Below are 25,279 nucleotides of genomic sequence, written 5' to 3' on the forward strand. Positions count from 1 at the left end.
TCGTTCTCCAAGAGTGGAATGCATCAGAACGATCTCTCGCCTCTCGATCTGAAACTGCTGGTTGCCAAAAGGAGGTTAGTTTTGTTCTTTGTTGCTTCTAGTTCTTTTCTGTTCGGCGCAGCTTGTGTCCTGTTTCCTATAAGGTTTCCAAAAAATGGCTTTTATTATATGTTTCTCAAGTACCATATGTTTTCCATATTAGGCTCTATGGCACATCAATCAGGTTAGGACAACTCCAAGAAAGGCATGAGGTGCCCGTCGATCCTAAGGAGTATTCACGTGATAATTTGAAGGTTCGTCTTGTTCAGGCTGTCAATGAATGGGCAAAGGTATGCACACATCTTGGTATGAACTCTTTCTCCGAGACGAGTGTAAAATTTTAGCTCAGTCTTCGTTGGTTCGACTGATGTGCAGGGAACGCTGGCCTTTCGCAGACATTTTCTGAACTGACATATGTGTCTTAAGGGCTGATTGTGAGGACACTCGTGCGTCTGGATAAAACATGCAGTACCCACAGATGGATCAACTTATGGAAGTTAAGCTATGGGTGGCTACACAGCCTACTACTCGTCACTGAACAGCAGCATGAATTAATAATCGTATGCTTTCGGCGCTATGGCATGTAGCATGTGGCTATCATGCGCTTGCAAGTTGCAAGCTCTCTTCATGTCTGCACAACTGCTACTCAGCTAGATATGCGCAGCACGAAGCGACATCATGGCGAGCATTAGCAGCCACCTATGCACCCAACGGCTACTTGGCTAGATATGAATCAATCGATGCAGAGGCTAGGGCTTATCTTGCTTTTTGGAAGAGGAAAAAATGATCTGTATTTGATAACACCTCTATCCAGTTTGCATTGGATGCAACCTTACACGTCAGCCGACTACAAAGGTCTGATACATATATCCGCATTGGATGCATCCTTACGAATCTTTTGCTTTTTATCTAGATGTGCATTCTTCTGTTTTCATTATCTAGCTGAATGGCCCACGCAATTTGGGTGGCTAGAGCTAATATTGCTATGTATTGTCATATTTCATGTGTTTCTCTCTTATTGTAAATTCACCATGTGGCTAAATTTACCCAGTTTAGTTCTCGCTGCACATTAGATGTTAGTAAAGATAATTTAAAGTATATAGAAAATTGATTGTATCAAACATGCAGTTGTCGAGGAAGCGTACCGTATTTTTGTTAGGAAACACTCCATGTAGCTTATTTTGTTGGATCCATGTAGCTTGGTATGACAATAGAGGACCGTGGAATCCATGTAAATGGACTCTCGTGCAGAATTATAGGCTTTCATATTATTCGTTAACTTTTACCTTTATCATGCTTGCTTAACCTGTGTTGTCTATTTTATGCAAAGTGTAAATGTTGATGGCTTGTACCTACTCTTATGCTCGTCTCTTAATCTTTTTTCGGTAGGTTCAAGTCTCTGCCTTTCCTATTTTCGTTAGGTTCAAGTCTGACGAGAATAATATTCTACGACTAAGAACTCATTTATTTTCAAACCGATCCATTTACTAAATATTATTTTATTTACTAGTCCTTTATATTGGAATGAGTCACTAGTCAAATGTTTTGGCAATTCCTCGTGGGCGTATGATGCAATAGAATTTGGAATCAGCGTTTTGATCTTTGGTTATCCTTCATAGTAATAATATCTCGGGGTTTGCAACGAAAACTTGGTATATCGACTAGACGACCGTGAAAAATAAATCATTCCATTGTTTATTTGTTATAATTTTTTTTTACCAATAGTTGCAATATTTATTTTAATCCTACTCAAACATTTGTTTTATTTTACGCCTGCCTCATAATTGGCCTTATTATGTTATTTATCAAAATACCGATGATTATAAATTGTCTTTGCTTATATCAAAACGAAATATGTTTTGTTCAATGATAAGCATTCTTATTTCATAAGCTAGAAAAGAAGGATATGTTTGGCGGATGGGGCAAACAAGTTATTTTTGACATATCTGCCTACATGGAGCATCTGCAACGTAGGGTGATATTGGTGGTCCAAAAAGTGCCATTATTCACACAACTGGTGGAGAAAGTTGGCCGGAGAGAGAAACTGACTTTTTTTATTAGCACAAGTATTCTATGATAGCTTCTGAAAGGATACAAATATTCCCTATCTTCTGCTTGAAATACTCTTTAAATTTGGACCTAGCAAATGATGCCCTGCCCATCAATCGCCACAGTTCACTCTGGACAAATATGTAAATAGCTTGCATGTATGAAGGCACCCTTAATTAATGTGCCCCAAATTTAGTCAAAGATTCTTTTGTAGCTGGTCGCCAAATTTCAAAATTGGGGCAACGTATATACGTAGAAAATACTGAAATTCTTAAAGTTTTTTTTCTTAAAGTTTTTTGCTGATATGCTCATGTTCTTATTTTGTTTATGGCTTCCTTGGCTCTTGACAACCTCAAATTATTTTCTTTGCTCAACTGACACTTGCATTTGAATGTCAGGTCACATAGTCCGTATAGGCGCTTTGAAGCAACGTATTGTTCCTCCACATAAAACATATTCTTCTCATTGTCGTATTAGAAATCTTGAAATTAAATCAGGTACGTGGTATACTCTTCTAGGTATAGTTGCTTTCGAAAAGAATTACGATGAGATATATCTTTGATGAAGTAGGAAATGAATCTTTATTTAATGGAGTAGGTATGGGTGACACCCGTGACGACTAGCCCTAAACTCTTGAAGCTAGACAACACAATAGATTGGCAGTGTAAAAACAAGGCAATACACATTGATGCTTCATTACATATCACATAGCATTCATACTCATATTTTGCTTTCTATCTAGATTACCCATTCTTCTATTTTTCTTAATTTCTTGGTTAATCTGCGCATCAATTTATCCATTTAACTAAACATTGACAAGGTGCAAAGCTTTCTAGAGTGTGCTTTCAGGACAATAGAGTGACTTACGGTGGCATCCAATTTAAAAAAGAACTCGATGCGCCTAGCTTCACCAACACATGCTTCATCTATTTAAAGCATTGGTTTCCTCTCTCCAGGCAGGCTTCACACATCACATATCCTCTTGGTACGATAGTCTCGGCTCACACCATCTGCACCCAGTTGTAGCTGATAAGCACATCAATGGCCTCCACCAACAGCTGGACCCTCGAGCTCGAGTCGAAGGTGTCTGCGCCGCGCAAGTTCCGCGCCACCGTCATGGACTGGCATAATCTGGCACCCAAGCTCGCCCCACACATCGTCGACAGCGCCCACCATGTTGAAGGAGATGGCGGCATTGGCAGCGTCAGGCACTACAAATGTGGCTCGGGTACGGATACCACACATGATATACATAAATGTCACCTGCTGCCTGGCACACATATGTTCAAATCATGACAAGTAGTTGATTATGCAGCCGTGCCCTTCTACTCCATGAAGAAGAAGGTTGAGTTTCTCGATGTGGACAAATGCGAGTGCAGATACACCATCGAGTGTGACGGCGTTGAGACGTCCACGTGGAACATCAAGATGAAGCCAACGGCTAACGGTGGGAGTGTGGCAAAGGTGGAATGCACGTCCAAGGGTGCTGAGGCGAAGGACATGATGCTCAAGGCCAAGGACTCTGCCGCCGAAATGTTCAAGACTGTTGAGGCTTATCTCATCGCCAACCCGGATGCCTACAACTAAGTCAGTAAAGAGGGATCATACACGATAATGGTGTTTTCTCCCCAATCGAATAAAATTGCTCCAACCTCTGGTATGCTAGAGCAAGCTGGGTGTGAAATTATGAAGTTAAATAAAAGGAAGCTGGGTGTGAACCTCGATGTGTTTGTTTGAAGCTTGTGTTGCTTGCTTGAACCTCATGGTTCTGCAGAAGAATAAAAGAAGTATGTGAAATACATGTCTTATTTAAAATTAGTAGGTTTTTTCCAACCATAAAATTAACAAGGTTTCGAACTACTATCGGAAATGGACATCGAGCAATACGTAGAAAATGCCTTTTCGATGGTTGAGATGTTAAGTGAACAACAACTCCGTCAAAAATCTTATGACCTGGTTTCAGTAGGGTCTATTGAGATTCGTGGGTATTTATCACCGTTCACCGGCCTCCATTCTTGCGTGTAAAACTTAGCGGGGTTAACACGAAGTTCCGTAGGCACAACCATACTACATGCCTGTGTACTGGTGCATGCAACGGTGAATCGCTGATATCATTGTACCATATCTCTGCTTTGTCAGTCTACAGTCTAGACCCTTGCCTTGTAAATTACCACAAATAAAAAACATTTAGTCGCAACTCACCTAGCAGCTGTATGTAATGATTTTGAATTTTTATTGGTATTTGTTAGGATGGCACACTTTTTCTTTATGCATGGCAGCTATCAACATTGGCAAACTTTTCAGTCCGGATGCAAATAATTTGAATATGTTTCTTTAATACTAGCAGAAAACTAAAAAAATGAATTATGAATGCATTTCCAAGATGGACCAAAGTTTGAAAATATTGTCTGCAAGGATCCCACAATAACCTATTTTTAGAGACGGAGGGAGTAAGAAAAAATTCATAAAATCCATATGCCAGTTTCACGAAAAAAAGCTTTATGTAAGCTAGGGACACTTGAAATAAGAACTGTGTATAGGCTACAGGTGTTTCAGAATGTTAAGACTTATCCGGTTTTATGTCGAGCGTCCATTTCCCATTTCCGAGATGTCAATCAACGAAAAGTGTTTGGAGATGTTTCTGAAACTCAAATGGATTTGGATATGGTATCATCACACGAAGTGCAAGATATACTTGCAGAGAAACAAGTGTATTAGGTGATGATAAGCCAAAGTACAGAGGGCAAGGTAAGTGCACTTTGTTAAAAAACATTGCAACTCATTTCATCTGTCATGTTTCTTATTCCATTATCTTCATCGGTGTTGCAGAAGCAGTACCACAGTTTTCTAAAGAAATCAAACTGCTGATTGTTAATTGTTTCTGCTTTCACTAATAGGATTTGGCACTTCTTGTTGGGGATGATGGCATTGTGACTAACTTCCACAAACTTGTTCCAGATATGGCAATCGAATATCCCTTTGAGTTGGATAAGTTCCAGAACGAGGCAACGTACTCTGTAGCATCTATACCTTTTATCTGAACTAGCTAACTGTTCGACTATAGATTAAACCGAATAAACTCATTCTTCTAGCTTGTACTAAGTTGTATTTTATCAAAGCGCATCAAAGTCAAAGAACATCAAATTGGAGGTATGGATAGTATGGACAGGCTCATGAGACTTCAAGGAAAGAATTTATACTAATCAAGCATCCAATGCAAAGAATGTATGCTATGGTAGGTGCTCCCATGGCTGAATAAAGGCTACTTTTGTCCAGCTACCTCCCTCGTCCCAAATAGTTCTCTAATCCTGCACTTGCATGCCAGAATGGTTTCTAAATTGCTGGGATGCATCTCACAAAGGGAGAGCACTGGGTCACCGGGATGGAGGCAACGTATAGTGCAGAATATGTTATGTTTATCAAGGTCTCTCTCACCCTCTTCGTGTCGGTGAAACGAGATACATGTACAATAAGAGATTACGAGGTCATTTATTCCGGGAGAAACACGTCCGCGTCGATGCAAAACCCAAGTGCAATAGTAGCTCTAGAATACTTAATAAAATTTAAAATATTAAAAGCAGGACTACAATAGGCCTCGGGTGTAGGGAAACTTGTCTTATGTTCCTTTGTGAGGGGTGTCGCCGAGATTATTTTGCAAGTATGTTGAATTAACTGAACTACTAAGTTGCGGCTACTTATAATCACTTCACTCTTATCCATGCATGACTGCGACCAGATAGAATTCATGAAACGCATCTACCGGGTGGAGTTTCCGCATTGCTCTCACGAGCGACCGGGGACTCCTCTCCGCCGCCACCACCCAGGACGCCTCCCGTGCCTCCCTCCCTCGCTGCCACCAATGGCCATCCATAGGCAAAGTCTGGGCAACGTTATTAGCGGCGAGGCCCACTTCTCCCTTCGCTTGGCATGGGCGGTGCGAGATGCCTTCTCTGGCAGGGCCCTGGTACTCGGCAAGGGGCACGGCGGCAGTGTCCTACGATGGCGGTGCTCAAGGGAGAAGCCTTGTGACGATGAAGCGGAGGAGCCTTGTCAGCTGCGTGCTCGACATCGTCCTGCTATGACCACGAGCGGCGCGGGTCACTGGTTCCTCGGCCGGTCTGAGCCTTGCCAATGCCCGGTTGGGGATTTGGGTGGCTGGCCTCCTCTGGCAGAGTGGCATTGTGGTGGTGCTGGTGAGCCGCTAGCGGTCGAGGTCTCCGATCTGATCAGTGGACTGTCACGCTGGACCAAATCCAGCCGAGTATCCTGTGAGGTGGCGGCTACATCCGGAATTTAAAATAAGACACTTCCTGCCCTATCCTCGCTCCAGTGGTGCGTCTAGCGATGGTGGAGGGCACGTGGAGTCATGTCACCGACGTATCTCCTGTGATCCAGTCGGTTTTTCTGTTTGTTCGCATGGTTTTATGTTAGTTACTTATGATCTATGACTATTATCATTGGCAATGGTTGTTGTTCTGTTGCACTCGTCCTTTAGGATCTTAGCACGACGACTTCCCGCTAGTCTACCAGAACAAGTTCTACTATGAAAAGTTTTGCCCGATTGCTGATGGAGGGACGAGGAGGGCGGCGCGCCTTCGGCTCTTTCTAGTGTTTGTAATCATCACTAGGTGGTCCTATTTATAATTTTTTTGGGCTATTTGTACTAGTATTGATTGATGATTGTTAATAGATCGGTGAAATTTTGGTAATTTTGTTTTACACAGCCATACTACAAAACTTTGAACTTCAGTTAATTAGCCAGCAGCTACACAAGTGTTATATAGTACTTTTTTAGGGAATACTATGTGTTATATATCTTTGCAGCGTACGTAAAATGTAGCAGCAGTACTACGTCTATGATTGATATTCCAACTTCCAAACACAGATTAACATTGATCTCGCTGCATCCATCACCTGAGCATGTACTCGTCTTCAGGAATATGTTTGATGTCCCGACCGGTGGTAGATCCCCGGCTAGACGCTGTACGTAGTGCAGGTGCTCCAGCCCCGGCCCCTCGTCCAAGACGTTGTCGTCGAGCGAGTCGTTCGGCCTGAGAGGATCAGAGGAGCATCTGATGTAGGCTCTACCTGCTGGCGAACTCTTCTCCCCCGCCGTCCAAGTCCGCATCAGTTGTTAGGAGGTGTCGACATAAGGGACTGATGTATCGGTCGATGGAGGTCACTCCAAAACAGTAGGTCAGATAAAACGATGGATATTTCCTCAAGTCGAAGTTAAGCTATGGGTGTCTACTCATCCTACTCCTCATCACTGAACAGTGGCATGCATAGCCTCGTCACAAGACTCGAGCAAGAAAACTCAAGATTGTGTGCTTTCGGCGCTATGCTATGTAGCATGTGGCCAGCATGCGCTTGCAAGTTGCAAGCTCTTATCATGGCAGCACAATGAATACATCTTGATATGCACACAACGGCTATTTGGCTAGATATGAATCAATCATCGCAGAGGATAGGGCTTATCTTGTTTTTTGAAAGATGAAAAAGTTCCATATTTAACAACGTCTCTATCGTCAGTTCGCATTGGCTGCAATCTAGCTTACACATCACACCACTACAAAAGATGTGATACATATATTAACATTTGATGCATCCTTATGAATCTTTTCCTTTAAAAAAAATCCAGATGTGAACTCTTCTCTATTCATTATCTAGCTTGATGGCCTGCGTAATTTGGGCGAACTAGAGCTAATATATTTCGATGTAAATTATAACTTTTCCCTTTGGCTAGCGGAAATGCACATTTGATCTCGGTGCATATGCCCTCTTTACCTAGAAAATGTATTTTGAAATGCTAAAAAATTAGGACGAAAATTTAGCATGCATATCTCGACATTCTATGTGCTTGCTAAAGGTTTCGTAAAAAACTGAAGTTCTTCGTAGCCTGTGAAAAAAGGCAAAAAATGCTTCTTAAAAGCTATATTTTAGCACCAAAAATTGTCTTTTTTGCAAGGGTCACACAATAATTCATTGTTTCTTCAAACAACTTCGTGAGAAAGTAGGGTATGAATATGTACGCGCATCATTTTTGTTTGAATTTTTGTGACACATTTTAATATTTTCAAAGTGCATTGCAAATAAAAGGAGCATATGCACCCAGGAGAAAAAACACCATGCCCCCTGTGGCTAGCTCTTACTTAGCTTAGTTCTCGCTACACATTAGATGTTAGGAAAGATAAGTAAAAGTATATAGAAAATTATTTGTATCAAACATGTACTTGTCGAGGAAGCGTACCGTATTTTGGTTTTAATCAAGATCGCCCATTCTTCTCTTTTTCATATTTTTTGATTAATCTAGCATGCATTTGTCTCTGTAACTAAACATTAACAAGGCACAAAGCTTTCTAGAGTGTGCTTTCAGGTCAATCGATTGGCCGACGGTGCCATCCGAATTTGGAAATGACTAGGTGGGCCTAGCTTCACCAATAGATTCTTCATCTATTTAAAGCGTTCGTTTCCTCTCTCTAGCCAGTCTTCTCACAACACATCTTCTATTGGTACAATAGTCTCGTCTTACACCATCTGCACTCAGTTGTAGTTGATAATCACATCAATGGCCTCCACTAACAGCTGGACCCTCGAGCTCGAGTCAAAGGTGTCTGCGCCGCGCAAGTTCCGCGCATGTGTCATGGATTGGCATACTCTAGCACCCAAGCTTGCCCCACATGTCATCGACAACGCCCACCATGTTGAGGGAGATGGTGGCACTGGCACCGTGAGACACTACAATTGTGGCTCAGGTACGCATACCATATATATGACATACATTCATGTCACCTGCTGTCTAGCACACATGTTCGAATCATAACAAGAAGTTGGTCGTGCAGCCGTGCCCTTCAACGCCATGAAGAAGAAGGTCGAGTTCCTCGACGTGGACAAGTGCGAGTGCAAATACACCATCGAGTGTGACGGTGTTGAGACATCCACGTGGAACATCAAGATGAAGCCAACAGCCAACGGTGGGAGTGTGGCAATTGTGGAATGCACGTCCAAGGGCGTGCAGGCTAACGACATGATGCTCAAGGCCAAGGAGTCTGCTGCCGAAATGTTCAAGACTGTTGAGGCCTATCTCATCGCCAACCCGAACGCCTACAACTAAGTCAGGAAAGAGGGATCATACATAATAATGCCGCTTTCTCCCCGAGCGAATAAAACTGCTCCAACCTCAGTGGTATGCTAGAGCAAGCTGGGTGTGGACTTATGAAGTTAAATAAAAAGAAGTCGGGTGTAGACCTCGGCGTGTTTGTTTCCAACTTGTGTTGCCTGCTTATGTATCTTCATGATGGTTCTGCACAAGAATAAAAGAAAGTATCTGAAATACATGACGCTCTTGTTTAAAATTAGTAGGTTCTTTCCGGCCATAAAAATAACAAGATAACAAATTACGGTCTATCAAAAATGGATGTTAAGCAATACGTCGAGAATCCGCCACCGATGGGATGGAGCCCTACCTTTTCGATAGCTCAGTTCTTCGATTGATTCTGATGTTAAGTGAACAACAACTTCCTCAAAAAGGATAAAAAAATAATGGTATCTATACAACACTTTCAAGAAGGAAACAAATAGGAAGGACCTATAAGAAAAACACAAAATTATCACCTAAGCAGAAAATGTGTTAATTGTTAAATATATATTAAATCATATAAATTCATTCTTCTACGTTGTACTAATTTGTATTTAGTTGAAGAGCACCAAAGTCCAAGGATACCAAATTGAAGGTACGTTGGTATGGGCAGGCTCACAAGATCTCAAGGAAGAAAATTATACTAATCAAGCATCCAATCCAAAGAATGTATGCTTCGTAGGTGCTCCCATGGCTGAATAAAGGCTACTTGGCCAAGGGAAATGTTTTTGTACTTACATGCATGGATGTGGATGTTTTCGTTGTTGTGCTTTGAGATTCGGATATAAAGAGGAAACAAATGAATCTTTTCATCTACCATGGTGAACACGAATCTCGAGTAATAAATAGACGGTGACGGAAACACCCACACTCATAGGTGTAAGTACAAAATCCACACCTCTTGTCCAACTACCTCCCTTGTCCCAAACAGTTCTGTAATCCTGCACTTGCAGCCCACAATGGTTCCTAATTTGCGGGGAGGCACCTGACAAAGGCAGACTTTAGTGGGCTCCTCGCCTTCAAGAAATTGCGCGAGGTTTTCTGGAACTCTGGAAAAAAGGTTTAGATTTGTATATATATGGCGTGGGATCAAAATGAAAATGACGATATCACATGCATATATACACGCGCATATGTACCTTATTTACAAAGGGTTTTCATAGATAGTGATAAAATAATCAAAGTACTCCTCTGTCAACGACGACGGTGATGGTGGTGGCGATGATCCACCAGCGCGGCCCCGGCCACCACGGGCACCACGGCCACGACCACGACCACGACCACGGGCACTGGAACCTATACCATCGTCCATCGCTGAAACCATGAAACACACGCATGAAGATCGGATCGAGATTGGGAACAAACGAACTGTTGAGATAAAGGCGCGCTAACTAGCACCTGGTTATCGAATGGGGGCGAAAAAACCAGCCGAAGTGGCAGCGCTGGCAGAATCAAGAGTGCGTGTCGAGACGGCACGCTGGCAGATGAGTAATGCGCAGAACGGTTGGCATGTGGCTAGTCACACCATACATGCCGCATGTGCGAGTGGCGGCACTGTGCGTATATATTTTTGTCCCGTGTTCCTGTGAGCTCCACTTATTAGCCGCATGCCTCCTGCTGTCGCTCGCTGCCAATAGGGACATACTACCCGCTCAAGTCCATCGATGGCTTGCTATACCCGGATAGGCGTTTGCCGATGCTCGCCGGATGCACATAATCCCCCACTCTTCTCTAGTGCCTGCTGACGTGCGACGGGGATTGCAACGGCGCCAGAAAGTAGCTTCCCTGTGACGGTAAAGCACTCGTCCGTTGGGAACCCCAAGAGGAAGGTGTGATGCGTACAGCAGCAAGTTTTCACTCAGTAAGAAACCAAGGTTTATCGAACCAGTAGGAGATGAAGGCCACGTGAAGGTTGTTGGTGAAGGAGTGTAGTGCGGCGCAACACCAGGGATTCCGGCGCCAACGTGGAACCTGCACAACACAATCAAGATACTTTGCCCCAACTTAACAGTGAGGTTGTCAATCTCACCGGCTTGCTGTAAACAAAGGATTAAACGTATGGTGTGGAGAATGATGTTTGCTTGCAAAGAACAACAGAGAACAATGATTGCAGTAGGTTGTATTTCAGATGTAAAAGAATGGACCGGGGTCCACAGTTCACTAGTGGTGTCTCTCCAATAAGATAAATAGCATGTTGGGTGAACAAATTACAGTTGGGCAATTGACAAATAGAGAGGGCATAACAATGCACATACATATCATGATGACTAATATGAGATTTACTTAGGGCATTACGACAAAGAACATAGACAGCTATCCAGCATGCATCTATGCCTAAAAAGTCCACCTTCGGGTTAGCATCCGCACCCCTTCCAGTATTAAGTTGCAAACAACAGACAATTACATTAAGTACTGTGCGTAATGTAAATAATACAAATATCCTTAGACAAAGCATTGATGTTTTATCCCTAGTGGCAACAGCACATCCATAACCTTAGAACTTTCTGTCACTGTCCCAGATTCAATGGAGGCATGAACCCACTATCGAGCATAAATACTCCCTCTTGGAGTTACAAGTATCAACTTGGCCAGAGCCTCTACTAGCAACGGAGAGCATGCAAGATCATAAACAACACATATATGATAGATCAATAATCAACTTGACATAGTATTCCATATTCATCGGATCCCAACAAACACAACATGTAGCATTACAAATAGATGATCTTGATCATGATAGGCAGCTCACAAGATCTAAACATGATAGCACAAGAGGAGAAGACAACCATCTAGCTACTGCTATGGACCCATAGTCCAAGGATGAACTACTCACGCATCAATCCGGAGGCGGGCATGGTGATGTAGAGCCCTCCGGTGATGATTCCCCTCTCCGGCAGGGTGCCGGAGGCGATCTCCTGAATCCCCCGAGATGGGATTGGCGGCGACGGCGTCACAGTATGTTTTCTCGTATCGTGACTCTCGGTACTAGGGTTTTCGCGACGGAGAGTTTAAGTAGGCGAAGGGGCAGAGTCGGGAGGCGCGCGAGGGGCCCACCCCATAGGGCGGCGCGCCCCCCCTCTTGGCCGCGCCGCCAGGTGGGGTGGCCACCTCGTGGCCCCTCTCCGTCTCTCCTTCGGTCTTCTGGAAGGCTCCGTGGAAAATAAGACCGTGGGCTTTTGTTTCGTCCAATTCCGAGAATATTTCCTGTGTAGGATTTCTGAAACCAAAAACAGCAGAAAACAAGAACTGGCACTTCGGCATCTTGTTAATAGGTTAGTGCCGGAAAATGCATAAAAATGATGTAAAGTGTATATAAAACATGTGAGTATTGTCATAAAACTAGCATGGAACATAAGAAATTATAGATACGTTTGAGACGTATCAAGCATCCCCAAGCTTAGTTTCTACTCGCCCTCGAGTAGGTAAACGATAACAAGGATAATTTCTGAAGTGACATGCTACTATCATAATCTTGATCAATACTATTGTAAAGCATATGAGATGAATGAAGTGATTCAAAGCAATGGTAAAGATAATGACTAAACAACTGAATCATATAGCAAAGACTTTTCATGAATAGTACTTTCAAGACAAGCATCAATAAGTCTTGCATAAGAGTTAACTCATAAATCAATAAATTCTTGATAGAAGGTTTTGAAGCAACACAAAGGAAGATATAAGTTTCAGCAGTTGCTTTCAACTTCAACATGTATATCTCATGGATAATTGTCAACACAAAGTAATATGATGAATGCAAATAAGCAAGTATGTAGGAATCAATGCACACAGTTGACACAAGTGTTTGCTTCTAAGATGGAAAGAAGTAGGTAAACTGACTCAACATAAAGTAAAAGAAAGGCCCTTCGCAGAGGGAAGCAGGGATTACTCATGTGCTAGAGCTTTTATTTTGAAAACATGGAAACAATTTTGTCAACGGTAGTAATAATTCATATGTGTTATGCATAAGACATCCTATAAGTTGCAAGCCTCATGCATCGAATACCAATAGTGCTCGCACCTTGTCCTAATTAGCTCGGATTTCCATGGATTATCATTGCATTACAAATGTTTCAACCAAGTGTGACAAAGGGGTACCTCTATGTCACCTGTACAAAGGTCCAAGGAGATAGATCGCATTTGATTTCTCATTTTTGATAGATCTCAACTTGAGGACATCCATACCGGGACAACATAGAAAACAGATAACGGACTCCTCTTTAATGCATAAGCATTCAACAACAGATAATATTCTCATAAGAGATTGAGGATTAATGTCCAAACTGAAACTTCCACCATGATACATGGCTTTGGTTAGCGGCCCATTGTTCTTCTCTAACAATATGCATACTCAAACCATACAACTCATGGCAAATCACCCTTACTTCAGACAAGACGAACATGCATAGCAACTCACATGATATTCAACAAAAGTTGATGGCGTCCCCAGAAACATGGTTACCGCTCAACAAGCAACTTATTAAGAAATAAGATACATAAGCGACATATTCTTTACCACAATAGTTTTTAAGCTACTTTCCCATGAGCTATATATTGCAAAGACAAGGAATGAAATTTTAAAGGTAGCACGCAAGCAATTTACTTTGGAATGGCAGAGAAATACCACATAGTAGGTAGTTATGGTGGACACAAATGGCATAAGTTTTGGCTCAAGGTTTTGGATGCACGAGAAGCATTCCCTCTCAGTACAAGGCTTTGGCTAGCAAGGTTGTTTGAAGCAAACACAAGTATGAACCGGTACAGCAAAACTTACATAAGAACATATTGCAAGCATTATAAGACTCTACACTGTCTTCCTTGTTGTTCAAACACCTTTACCAGAAAATATCTAGAATTTAGAGAGACCAATCATGCAAACCAAATTTAAACAAGCTCTACAGTAATTCTCCACTAATAGGTTCAAACTACATGATGCAAGAGCTTAAACATGATCTATTTGAGAGCTCAAAACAATTGCCAAGTATCAAATTATTCAAGACCATATACCAATTACCACATGAAGCATTTTCTGTTTCCAACCAAATAGCAATAAACGAAGCGGTTTTCAACCTTCGCCATGAACATTAAGAGTAAAGCTAAGAACACCAGTGTTCATATGAAACAGCGGAGCGTGTCTTTCTCCCACACAATGAATGCTAGGATCCGAATTTATTCAAACAAAAACAAAAATAAAAGCATACAGACGCTCCAAGTAAAGCACATAAGATGTGACGGAATAAAAATATAGTTTCACTAGAGGTGACCTGATAAGTTGTTGATGAAGAAGGGGATGCCTTGGGCATCCCCAAGCTTAGATACTTGAGTCTTCTTGAAATATGCAGGGATGAACCACGGGGGCATCCCCAAGCTTAGACTTTTCACTCTTCTTGATCGTATTATATCATCCTCCTCTCTTGACCCTTGAAAACTTCCTCCACACCAAACTCAAAACAATCTCATTAGAGGGTTAGTGCATAATCAAAAATATATATGACATACATTCATGTCACCTGCTGTCTAGCACACATGTTCGAATCATAACAAGAAGTTGGTCGTGCAGCCGTGCCCTTCAACGCCATGAAGAAGAAGGTCGAGTTCCTCGACGTGGACAAGTGCGAGTGCAAATACACCATCGAGTGTGATGGCGTTGAGACATCCACGTGGAACATCAAGATGAAGCCAATGGCTAACGGTGGGAGTGTGGCAACGGTGGAGTGCACATCCAAGGGCATGGAAGCGAAGGACATGATGCTCAAGGCCAAGGACTCTGCCGCCGAAATATTTAAGACTGTTGAGGCATATCTCATTGCCAACCCGGATGCCTACAACTAAGTCAGCAAAGAGGGATCATATGTAATGATGGTGCTTTCTCCCCGATCGAATAAAACTAGTCCAACATCACTGGTATGCTACAGCAAGCTGGATGTGGACTTATGAAGTTAAATAAAAGGAAACTTTATGGACCTGTGTGTGTTTTTTTGAATCTTGTGTATCTTGCTTATGTATCTTCTTCATGGTTTTACACAAGACTAAAAGGAAGTATTTAAAATACATGACACTCTTATTTAAAATTAGTAGGTTTTTTCAAGACATAAAATTACGAAGATTACGAATCACGGTCCATCAGAAATAGTCGTTGAAAAATACATAGAAAATGCACCACTGATGACATGGAGCCCTACTTTGCTTGCCGATTCAACTCTTCAACTTATTCAAATGTTAAGTGAACAACAACTCTGTCAAAAAGGATAACAAGATAATAATAATACCGAAACAAAACGTTCAAGAATGAGAAATAATAGGCAAGACCAATAAAATCATCACCAAAGTAGAAAAGGTGTTGATCATCAAATATATATTATGGCGTATAAATTTACGTTTCTCCCTTGCACTAAGTTTTATATAGTCGAAGCACACCAAAGTCCAAGTACATCAAATCGGAAGTACTTGGGTATGGATGGGTTCACGAGATTCCAAGAAAAAAATTATACTAGTCGAGAGCATCCAATGCAAAGAACGTATGCTTTCTTAGATGCGACTGAACAAAGGCTACTTGTCTAACTAACTCCCTCGTCATAAAACTATATTCCAATCCTGCACTTCGGGAACAACACGTCCGCGTCGATGTCATTATCCTGCACATCCTTGGACGTGCATTCCACCTTCGCCACACTCCCAACGTCCGTTGGCTTCATATTGATGTTCCACGTGGACGTCTCAACATCGTCACACTCTATGGTGTATTTGCACTCGCACTTGTCCACATTGAGAAACTTAACCTTCTTCTTTCTGACGTTGAAGGGAATGGCTGCACAATAAAGTGTGTGTTACGATTTTAACATTTGGGCCGGAGAGAAGGTGACATGAATGTATGTCATATTTGTGGTATGTGTACCTGAGCCGCAGTTGTAATGCCTAACAATATCGGCGCCGCCATCTCCGTCAACGTGGTTCAATACATGTTCTTGTTCGCTAGCCATAAGAACTTGACATGAGGGGGCACCCAGCACTTCCAGATTAGTTTCCAAGCGTTGCAAGCGATTGATCCCTGGAAGGATGCGAGGTAGCAAGCGCTTCAGATGTGATGATCTTGACTTGGTTAAGATCCTGGGCGGTTTGAATGTCCCCTAGCTGCCTTCTTGCAAGTAACTGGGTGTGCCGCTTTCTGACTCCAGGCTTAATTGCTCTGATCTTCAGCCGATCTTGGACGCATTCAGCAAGAAAGTTTGCTTGCTGGAAAATGCCCACCTCCTACGGAGGCCGTCTAACCTTGGTCAAAGCCGTCCACGCTGCACTACCAATCTTTCAGATGATTGCACTCAAATACCCCGAATGGCTCATCCCTAAGATTGTGAACACTAGTGGAAAACAGCTCTTTTGTCACGGGCCGTAAGGGCCTTTTGTCACGGGCGGCCAGCCGCGACAACGAAGGCGCGACAAAAGGTCCACCCTTTTGTCGCGGGTCGCTTACCACCCGCGACATATGGTCCACCACGTGGCAGGCGCGGGATGCCCCAGGGCACACCCTTTTGTCGCGGGCGGTATTACCACCCGCGACAAAAGGACCTCTACGTGGCGCGCGCAGAACGCTGCTGCTTTAGGGTTTGAGGTGTGCAGCAACCCCCCCCCCCCCCCCGCCACCGTCCCCCCTTTTATTTCATTTTTTCATTTTAAAATAAAAGTTGCATATATTTGTACGCTACTACAAGTTGTACACGTTCATTCATTATATATAGATCGAGCAAACAAATATTGGGAGCAAAACTTCGTAGATTCCCCTTACACATATACATGGAGCTCACTACCACCGGGACTAAAGCCCGTCGTCTATTCGAACTAATACATGGGGATCATTTGTTGCGCCTATTTGGACTAAACAAGCCGTTGTCGTCTATTACTTCTTTCATTAGAAGTCCCGCCAATTCCTCCGTAATTCCTAGTATGTGCTCGTGTGGTTGGAGCTTCTCCCGCATGAAGTCGACCTATATAGGAAAATGAGATGAATATGACTATATCAATCTTGATAACGAAATACTGACGATAATAAACTAAAGTTGTGAATGTTATTGCTTACGTTGAATCTATTATCGTTGTGCTTCTCAGTGGTTAACATGCGAATGGACTCGCAAACGTAGTATCCACATAGATTCGTCCCCTGTGGCTGCTGGGCGCACGGTACAAGAGTAAATGTTAGCTTCTCTGCGAAGTTACCCGCAATATTCTTCTTCAAAGCTTTCCAACACCTGCCAGGCAAAAGAATGATTGAATGAGTGGATAATTAATTGATATCTCACGAAAGATATAGCACGGCAATGATTGAAATTACGTCTGGAGAATCTTCTGCAAGTCGCGGAAGCCGTCCAGGCCTCTACTCAATGGGTCCCTTACTTCAACTATTCCCTTATCAACTTGAATATTTAGCAGAATCCAGTAGAAACTGCACATGTTTATATATATACGTCATGAATTACACATCACATCGAGTAAGAAAAATTGAATGTGCACAACATATCAGTAAGACTCTCACCTGTAGTTGTAAGGAAACAGTATTGAATCACAGAAGCTTTGCTCCCCTATAAACCTTAGTAGGTTTCCCCCCCGTTTCTTCGACATTATTCTTTACCGTGTCATGATGTACTTTATCTGGGTCAACAAACCCAACATTGAACATCTTATTACTTCTGCATTCAATGATCTTCAGTCTGCATAAGAGAACACATAAGATATAATGAGTATATGCAATGAACAGGAACAACTGAATGAACATGAACTTATATGTAGTTAACAACTTACAAGCAGTAGCAACTCATGAGAGATTTGTCGAGGGCGTCTAAATTGAATAACTGCCAGAGTTCATTCATCTCAATATGGATCTCCTCCTTTCGGAAGTAATAATCTTCTGGGATATCCGCCACGATGTAACTTGTGTTCTCCTTGCACGCACCAAGGTACCACTGATGCAAATTCCCCATATGCGTTGGCAGTTTATGCAGCCGCTCTTTGCTGACCAAGTCGGCCCCGTAGACAAATTTAGGAGCTATATCAGCAATGGGTAGTACTGCATCACGGGCACTCAACAATTCCTCCACGGTACAGCCAACTTGAGCCGCTAGCGCCACAACTGCTTCCAGATCGAAATCACCATGTTCCTAGTACACCGAGGGAACATCTAACACTTTGTGTGGTGGGATCGATTGTTTGGCCTGTTCTCCGAGCTGGGGAACTTCCTTTCTTTTTTTGCCCGTTGTCGCTGCTTGCTTGGCCTTGAGGGGTGCACTTGTTGAACTTGATTTCTTCCCGGCTACACTTCTAGCTGATGATTTGCTCGTGCTAGCACTATCCTTCTTCTTAGCAGTGCCCTTGTCCTCAATTACCCTCGCAAGTGTGCGTGTATAGTCATCCTTCTTCTCGTGTAAGTCATATTGCGATGGTGTGTTAAGAAAATCAAGAGCATATCCTTTTTGCTTCTCGGTGTATGGCGCTGGCGCTGGAGGTTTTTCCTTATGAAGCTGTTCATGCACGTGTTTCTTTACAATGGCGTCATTTTCCTCTTTAGTACGATCGTAAGGACGGGGGGGGGAGGAACCTTTGGTACTGTTGGGAGGGGCGACCGCTTGCGGACAGGACTCTTGAAACGCTTCCGGCTGGGTGCATTCCGAGTCTTAGTGGGCGCAGGCGGTGGCGCTGGAGATGGAGATGGACTACGGATGTCGTGGTCGTACCCATGGGGTGATGGTGGCGACATGTGATCAGTCGGAAGAGGTGATGGTGGCCTGCGATCACTTGGAGGAGGTGATGGTGACCTGGGACGACTAGTACTAGGGGCTACCCAACCTAGAAGCTTGATGTTTTTCTTTTCCCAAAGAATGATTTCTCCCCGTACGTCTCCGAGTGTATCCTGACCATCACCTCCAGGGATTACGAGCTGCAATGTCTCCCACGACGGTACAACTGAATCCACCCCGACACGAGCATAGCCAGCTGGAATCTCATTGCCATGCCATGTTGCCGGCTCACCTTCAGCTCCAAATGTAGGTAAGACATAGCCGACCGCCACCTTAACAGATAAGTTCCTGAACACCTCATGGAGATCACAAGGTGTTTGCTCCTTGATTTCATCCACGGGGTCGCCAGGACCGCCATCTATCATCCGTAAAGGCGGGGCCTCCGAGTCGGCCACGCTGCTGTCTCGCCGCTGAGATATGCCGGCGGTATTATCTGGCTGGCGCTGTCCTTTTAGTTCATTTATCTCCCGCTGCTGCTGCTGAATCTCCCGCTGCTGCTGGTCAAGTTGACATTGGAACTCGGCCATCCGGTCATTCTGCACCTCCAGCTCGCGTTTTTTTGCTCTCGCTCGGCTTCTATAAGTCTCCGCGTCGTCCGGAAACCCAAGCACCCACGGAAACCCAAGCCTACATATATATAGTGAAAAAATGGCGGGAAGACGGAGGCGGGAAGCGGTGGGAAGCGCGGGAAGAAAATAGGCGGGCAACCTTTAGTCCCGGCTGGTGGATGCAACTGGGACTAAAGCTGTCGGCAGGATGAGGATGTGTGGGTAACCTTTAGTCACGGTTGGTGGGTGGAACCGAGACTAAAGCTGTCGGCAGGATGAGGATGTGTGGGTAACCTTTAGTCACGGTTGGTGGGTGCAACCGGGACTAAAGTTCCATCTCCTCTAACAGTGTTGGGGAAAGGGTTCTCATTATTACATAAATGTAGAGATTGTCTTGGGAACTATATATGAAGAATACATTATTACATCGCCATCTACTGCTGTGATCTTCTACGCCGTAGTCATGGAGAATCTTCATCATTTAGCAAGATGCTTGGGTCAATTTTCACCGTGAAGGGTGGAATTTCGTTAAACTTATTATAATCTTCTGACATGTCTGTCTTGTCATCCACTCCCACGATGTTTCTTTTCCCTGAAAGAACTATGTGGCGCTTTGGCTCCTCGGTTGATGTATTCTTTTGTTGATTTCTTTTTCTCGATTTGCTAGACATGTCCTTCACGTAGAAAACTTGAGCCACCTCGTTGGCTAGGACGAATGGCTCGTCCATGTACGCAAGATTGTTGGGATCCACTGTTGTCATACCGTACTTATCGTCTACCTGTACACCGCTGAGCTTCACCCATTTGCACCGAAACAAAGGGACCTTAAAAGTGGGACCATAGTCAAGTTCCCATATCTCCTCTATGTATCCATAATATGTGGTGGTTTGCCCATTCTCATCTTTTGCATCGAAGCGGACACCACTGTTTTGGTTGGTGCTCTTTTTATCTTGGTCGATCGTGTAAAATGTATTCCCATTTATCTCGTACCCTTGGAATGTACATATGTTTGAAGATGGTAACCTGGCCAACAAGTACAGCTGCTCTACAACAGTTGGGTCACTAATGAGATGTCTTTGCAACCAACTGCCGAAGGTATTCATGTGTTGACGTGTAATCAAGGACTCGGGCTGGTCTGGGTTTATTTCTCGTAAAACATTCTTGTGTTTCTCGATGTACGGAGCCACCAAGCTGGAATTGTATAGAACTGTGTAGTGTGCTTGATTGAAAGAAATCTTGTCCCTGCACACCGTTGCTTTCCTTCCTAGTGTGCCTTTTCCAGTCAGCCTCCCCTCATACCGAGATTCAGGAACACCAATCGGCTTAAGGTCAGGAAGAAAGTCAACACAAAACTCAATGACCTCCTCAGTTCCGTAGCCCTTTGAGATACTTCCTTCCGGCCTAGCTCGGTTATGAACATATTTCTTTAATACTCCCATGAACCTCTCGAAGGGGAACATATTGTGTAGAAATACAGGACCGAGAATTCTAATCTCTTCAACTAGGTGAACGAGGAGGTGCGTCATAATATTGAAGAAGGATGGTGGGAACAACAACTCGAAGCTGACAAGACATTCGACCACATCTTCCTGTAATCCTGACAAAGTTTCTGGATCCATTACCTTCTGAGAAATTGCGTTGAGGAATGCACATATCTTCACAATGGCTAGTCGAACATTTTCTGGTAGAAGTCCCCTCAATGCAACCGGAAGCAATTGTGTCATAAGCACGTGGCAGTCATGGGACTTCGTGTTACGGAATTTTTTCTCCTTCATATTTACTATTCCCTTTATATTCGACGAGAAACCAGACGGAACCTTGATACTGAATAGGGCTTCAAAAAAGATCTCCTTCTCTTGTTTGGTAAGAGCGTAGCTGGCAGGCCCTTCAAACTGCCCTGGATGATTCCCGTTTCGTCCTTTATGACGTTCCTGGTCCTCCCGTGCTTCTGTTGTATCTTTTGTCTTCCCATACACGCCCAGAAAACCTAGAATATTCACACAAAGATTCTTGGCTAGGTGCATCACGTCGATTGCAGAGCGGACTTCCAGGACTTTCCAATATTCTAGCTCCCAAAAAATAGATTTCTTCTTCCACATAGGCGCGTGTCCGTCAGCGTCTTTCGGAACATGTCGACTGCCTGGACCCTTTCCAAAGATAACATTTAAATCCTTGACCATGTCAAATATATCAGCACCACTACGGGGGACAGACTTCGGACGGTTGTCTGCCTCGCCAGCGAAATGCTTGCCTTTTTTCCTTAAGGGATGCTTGCGCGGAAGGAAACGGCGATTGTACGGGTACACAACTTTTCTGCTTTTTTCCAAATATTTACTTTCAGTCTCATCTAAACAGTGTGTGCATGCATTGTATCCTTTGTTCGTCTGTCCTGAAATGTTGCTAAGAGCAGGCCAATCATTGATGGTTACGAATAGCAACGCTCGTAGGTCAAATTCTTGCTCGGTGTGCTCATCCCACACACGTACACCTGGTTTGGCCCACAACTCCAAAAGTTCATCAACTAATGGCCTTAGGTACACATCAATGTCGTTGCCGGGTTGCTTTGAGCCTTGGATAAGTACTGGCATCATAATGAACTTCCGCTTCATGCACAACCAAGGAGGAAGGTTGTAGATACATAGAGTCACGGGCCAGGTGCTGTGACTGCAGCTCTGCTCCCCAAAAGGATTCATGCCATCTGTACTTAGACCAAACCATAAGTTCCTTGCCTCACCTGCAAAATCCGGGAACTCTCTCCCGTTGTTTCTCCACTGCCGACCATCAGCGGGGTGCCTCAACATCGCGTCTTTCTTACGTTCTTCCATGTGCCATCGCAACAACTTGGCATGCTCTTTGTTTCTGAACAAACGTTTCAACCGTGGTATTATGGGAGCATACCACATCACCTTCGCAGGAACCCTCTTCCTGGGTGGCTCGCCCTCAACATCACCAGGGTCATCTTTTCTGATCTTATACCGCAATGCACCGCATATCGGGCATTTATTCAAATTCTCATACTTCTCACCGCGGTAGAGGATACAGTCATTAATGCATGCATGTATCTTCTGCACATCTAATCCTAGAGGGCAGACAAGCTTCTTTGCTTCATACGTACTGACGGGCAATTCGTTATTTCTTGGAAACAGCTTCTTTAATATTATCATCAATTTTTCAAATCCCGAGTCAGTCACACCGACCTCTGCCTTCCATTTCAGCAATTCCAATATGCTACCCAGCTTTCTCTGCCCATCTTCACAACCTGGGTACAACAATTTGTGGTGGTCCTCTAACATCTTGTCGAACTGCAACCTCTCCTTATCCGTGCCACAGTCTCTTCTTGCATCAGAAATGGCCCGACGAAGATCATCATCAACAGGATCATCTGCTGCCTGTTCTTCACCTCCTTCTTCTTCATTGTCTTCCATTGCGGTATCATCGCATTCAGAGAACATAGATCGGTACTGGTCATCGTTATCTTCTTCTTCATCGCCGTCTTCCATCATAACCCCTTCTTCTCCGTGCTTGGTCCAAACATTATAGCTGGACATGAAGACAAACCGAAGCAGGTGGCTCTTAATGTCTCTTGAGCAAGAGTAATCCTTCTCGTTCTTACATTTCAGACATGGACAACACATAAAACCTTGCTTCGACTTGTTGGCCTCGGCCACAAGCAGGAAAGAATTCACGCCCTCTCTGAAAGTGGGAGCACATCGGTTACCGTACATCCATGGATGACTCATCTGCATCATAAGTACAATTATGTATCAGATGCAATCACCTTGCTAAAATTAGTATTGTACGGACTATGTATATACGAGAAAATAGTTGCTAACCTTTGAGGATCAAAAAGAGGAGAAATCTTATCAAATAAAATCAAGTGGCATCCCTCACAAGCATTTCATCAAACACCTCTTGTGCACATGAAGAAAAAATGAGCTAGCATACACCTCCACCTTTCACCACCAAGGAAAAAAATGTAGGGAGGTGGGGGGGGGGGAAGCTGGCTGTGTGTATATATAGGCATGGCCCTTTTGTCGCGGGCAGTATTATGACCCGCGACAAAAGGGGTGCCGGCAGGAGGCCCCAAAGCTCAGACCCCTTTTGTCGCGGGTTGTGATACGGACCGCGACAAAAGGGCGCGACAAAAGGCCCAGCTTGCTCCAAATGGTTCCGGGGCGACGTGGCCACGCCATTTGTCGCGGGTGCAGTCGCGCCCGCGAGAAAAGGCTCCCATGAAAGCCCTGTTTTCCACCAGTGGAAAGTGATCTGACCTTACTTGTGGGCTGGTAAAGATGCGACTACAGGAGATAAGTGCCTTGTCAATTGGTCGCTGAATTGTTCCCCTCACCAATTTGGAGGCCTTTCCATAAATAATCTGCAACTACATGGCAACGCCCTTTGAATCCAGTGGCTGTGGCAACGTTTGGATGCATGATTCAAAACCTTGGTTTGGCCTTCCTGTTCCGGTTGACACTCAGGCTAGACAAATATCCAATGCCTCGGTCATGTTCCACATTGGAGATGGCGGGCTCACATGCTTCTGGTATGATTCTTGGCTCCTCAACCGGCCACTGAAAGATGTTATGGCTGATCTGTTTGCTAACTGCCCCAAGCAAAATCTCTCAATTAGAGATGCCCTTGTGGATGATCAATAGATTAGGCACCTTAAGAGCAACCCCTTGCCGCCCGCATTGAACTAGTCCACTGCTCTTTGTGACCGCCTACAGTCGATCGTGCTCACTCCGGGACAGCGTGACTCCATCTCGTGGCGGTGGACCTCTGACGGCGTTTTCTCTGTTGGTTCTGCTTACGAGTTTCAGTTTGAGGGCAGGTTCAAGGCTGCTTTTCTCTCCTCGGTCAGGGACTCTGATGCCCCTCTAAAGTGTCAATTTTTCGCCTGGTTAGCTGTGCTTGACCGCTGTTTAACAGCTGATAATCTGCAGAAGAGGGCTGGCCTAATGACCCTATCTGCCCGCTGTGCCGCACTCTACCTGAAACTGGTCTGCACCTCTTTCTGAATTGCCCCTTCGCCCAACAGGTTTGGTCTCGGGTCACTCAGAAAACTAGCTTGATGCCAAGCTCTCCACCAGCCATGACCACCTCTCTCCTTGACTGGTGATGCTCTCTCCATGCTTGCCTAGATTGAAAGCCAAGGCGCGGCTGGAACACAACGGTCACTCTTGTCTGGTGGTCTTTGTGGAAAGAGAGAAACGAAAGAATTTTCAGCAACCACCTGTCAACCGTTGATTCAGTCTTACGCAGAATTGTCGACACCGCCACCGACCGGCTGTTCGAAGGCCGCTCCTGAGCATCTTGCTCAGTTTTTGGAGCTGTTGGAATATCCTCTGTAAACGACATTTTTTTCTTCTTCTACGCCAGATCGCCTCCAATCCATAATAAGTGTCGGTGCTTTAGTCCAAATTTGGACTAAATTGACCTAAAACCCCGATGCTTATTGTGGATCGGAGGGATTACTATAATCAAAGAACGCAGTGCTGATTGCTTTCGAAAAAAGACCCCTGTTCAAATGCATATTAAAGACCAGATGGAAATAAGTACCCTCCTGCACTAGATGCGATAAAATATACAGATATTCTGCAATGGTTAAACTACCATATAACATCTAGTGCTATTCCATTAAAGTCCATTAAAGTTCAAACCAGATTAGAAAAAGACCTTGTCTGCATGCCCATTACTGTGTTCCTTAGTTTACCAGTATGTCC

General features: G+C 43.9%; 2 protein-coding genes across 2 annotated transcripts; both read left to right on the forward strand.

The window, feature by feature from the left end:
- Positions 1–3,037: 3,037 nt before the first annotated feature.
- Positions 3,038–3,885, forward strand: LOC139831897 (pathogenesis-related protein 1-like). Its single transcript, XM_071821321.1, has 2 exons — positions 3,038–3,316; positions 3,404–3,885. The coding sequence occupies exons 1-2, from the start codon at positions 3,130–3,132 to the stop codon at positions 3,673–3,675; spliced, it is 459 nt and encodes a 152-aa protein (XP_071677422.1). The 5' UTR covers positions 3,038–3,129; the 3' UTR covers positions 3,676–3,885.
- A 4,691-nt stretch (positions 3,886–8,576) lies between these two features.
- On the forward strand, positions 8,577–9,423 carry LOC139829937 (pathogenesis-related protein 1-like). The gene is made up of 2 exons (XM_071821320.1): positions 8,577–8,843; positions 8,931–9,423. The coding sequence occupies exons 1-2, from the start codon at positions 8,657–8,659 to the stop codon at positions 9,200–9,202; spliced, it is 459 nt and encodes a 152-aa protein (XP_071677421.1). The 5' UTR covers positions 8,577–8,656; the 3' UTR covers positions 9,203–9,423.
- Positions 9,424–25,279: the final 15,856 nt, after the last annotated feature.

The sequence above is a fragment of the Lolium perenne genome, chromosome 6 (genome assembly GCF_019359855.2).
Source record: "Lolium perenne isolate Kyuss_39 chromosome 6, Kyuss_2.0, whole genome shotgun sequence".
In the NCBI taxonomy this organism is placed as follows: Eukaryota; Viridiplantae; Streptophyta; class Magnoliopsida; order Poales; family Poaceae; genus Lolium; species Lolium perenne.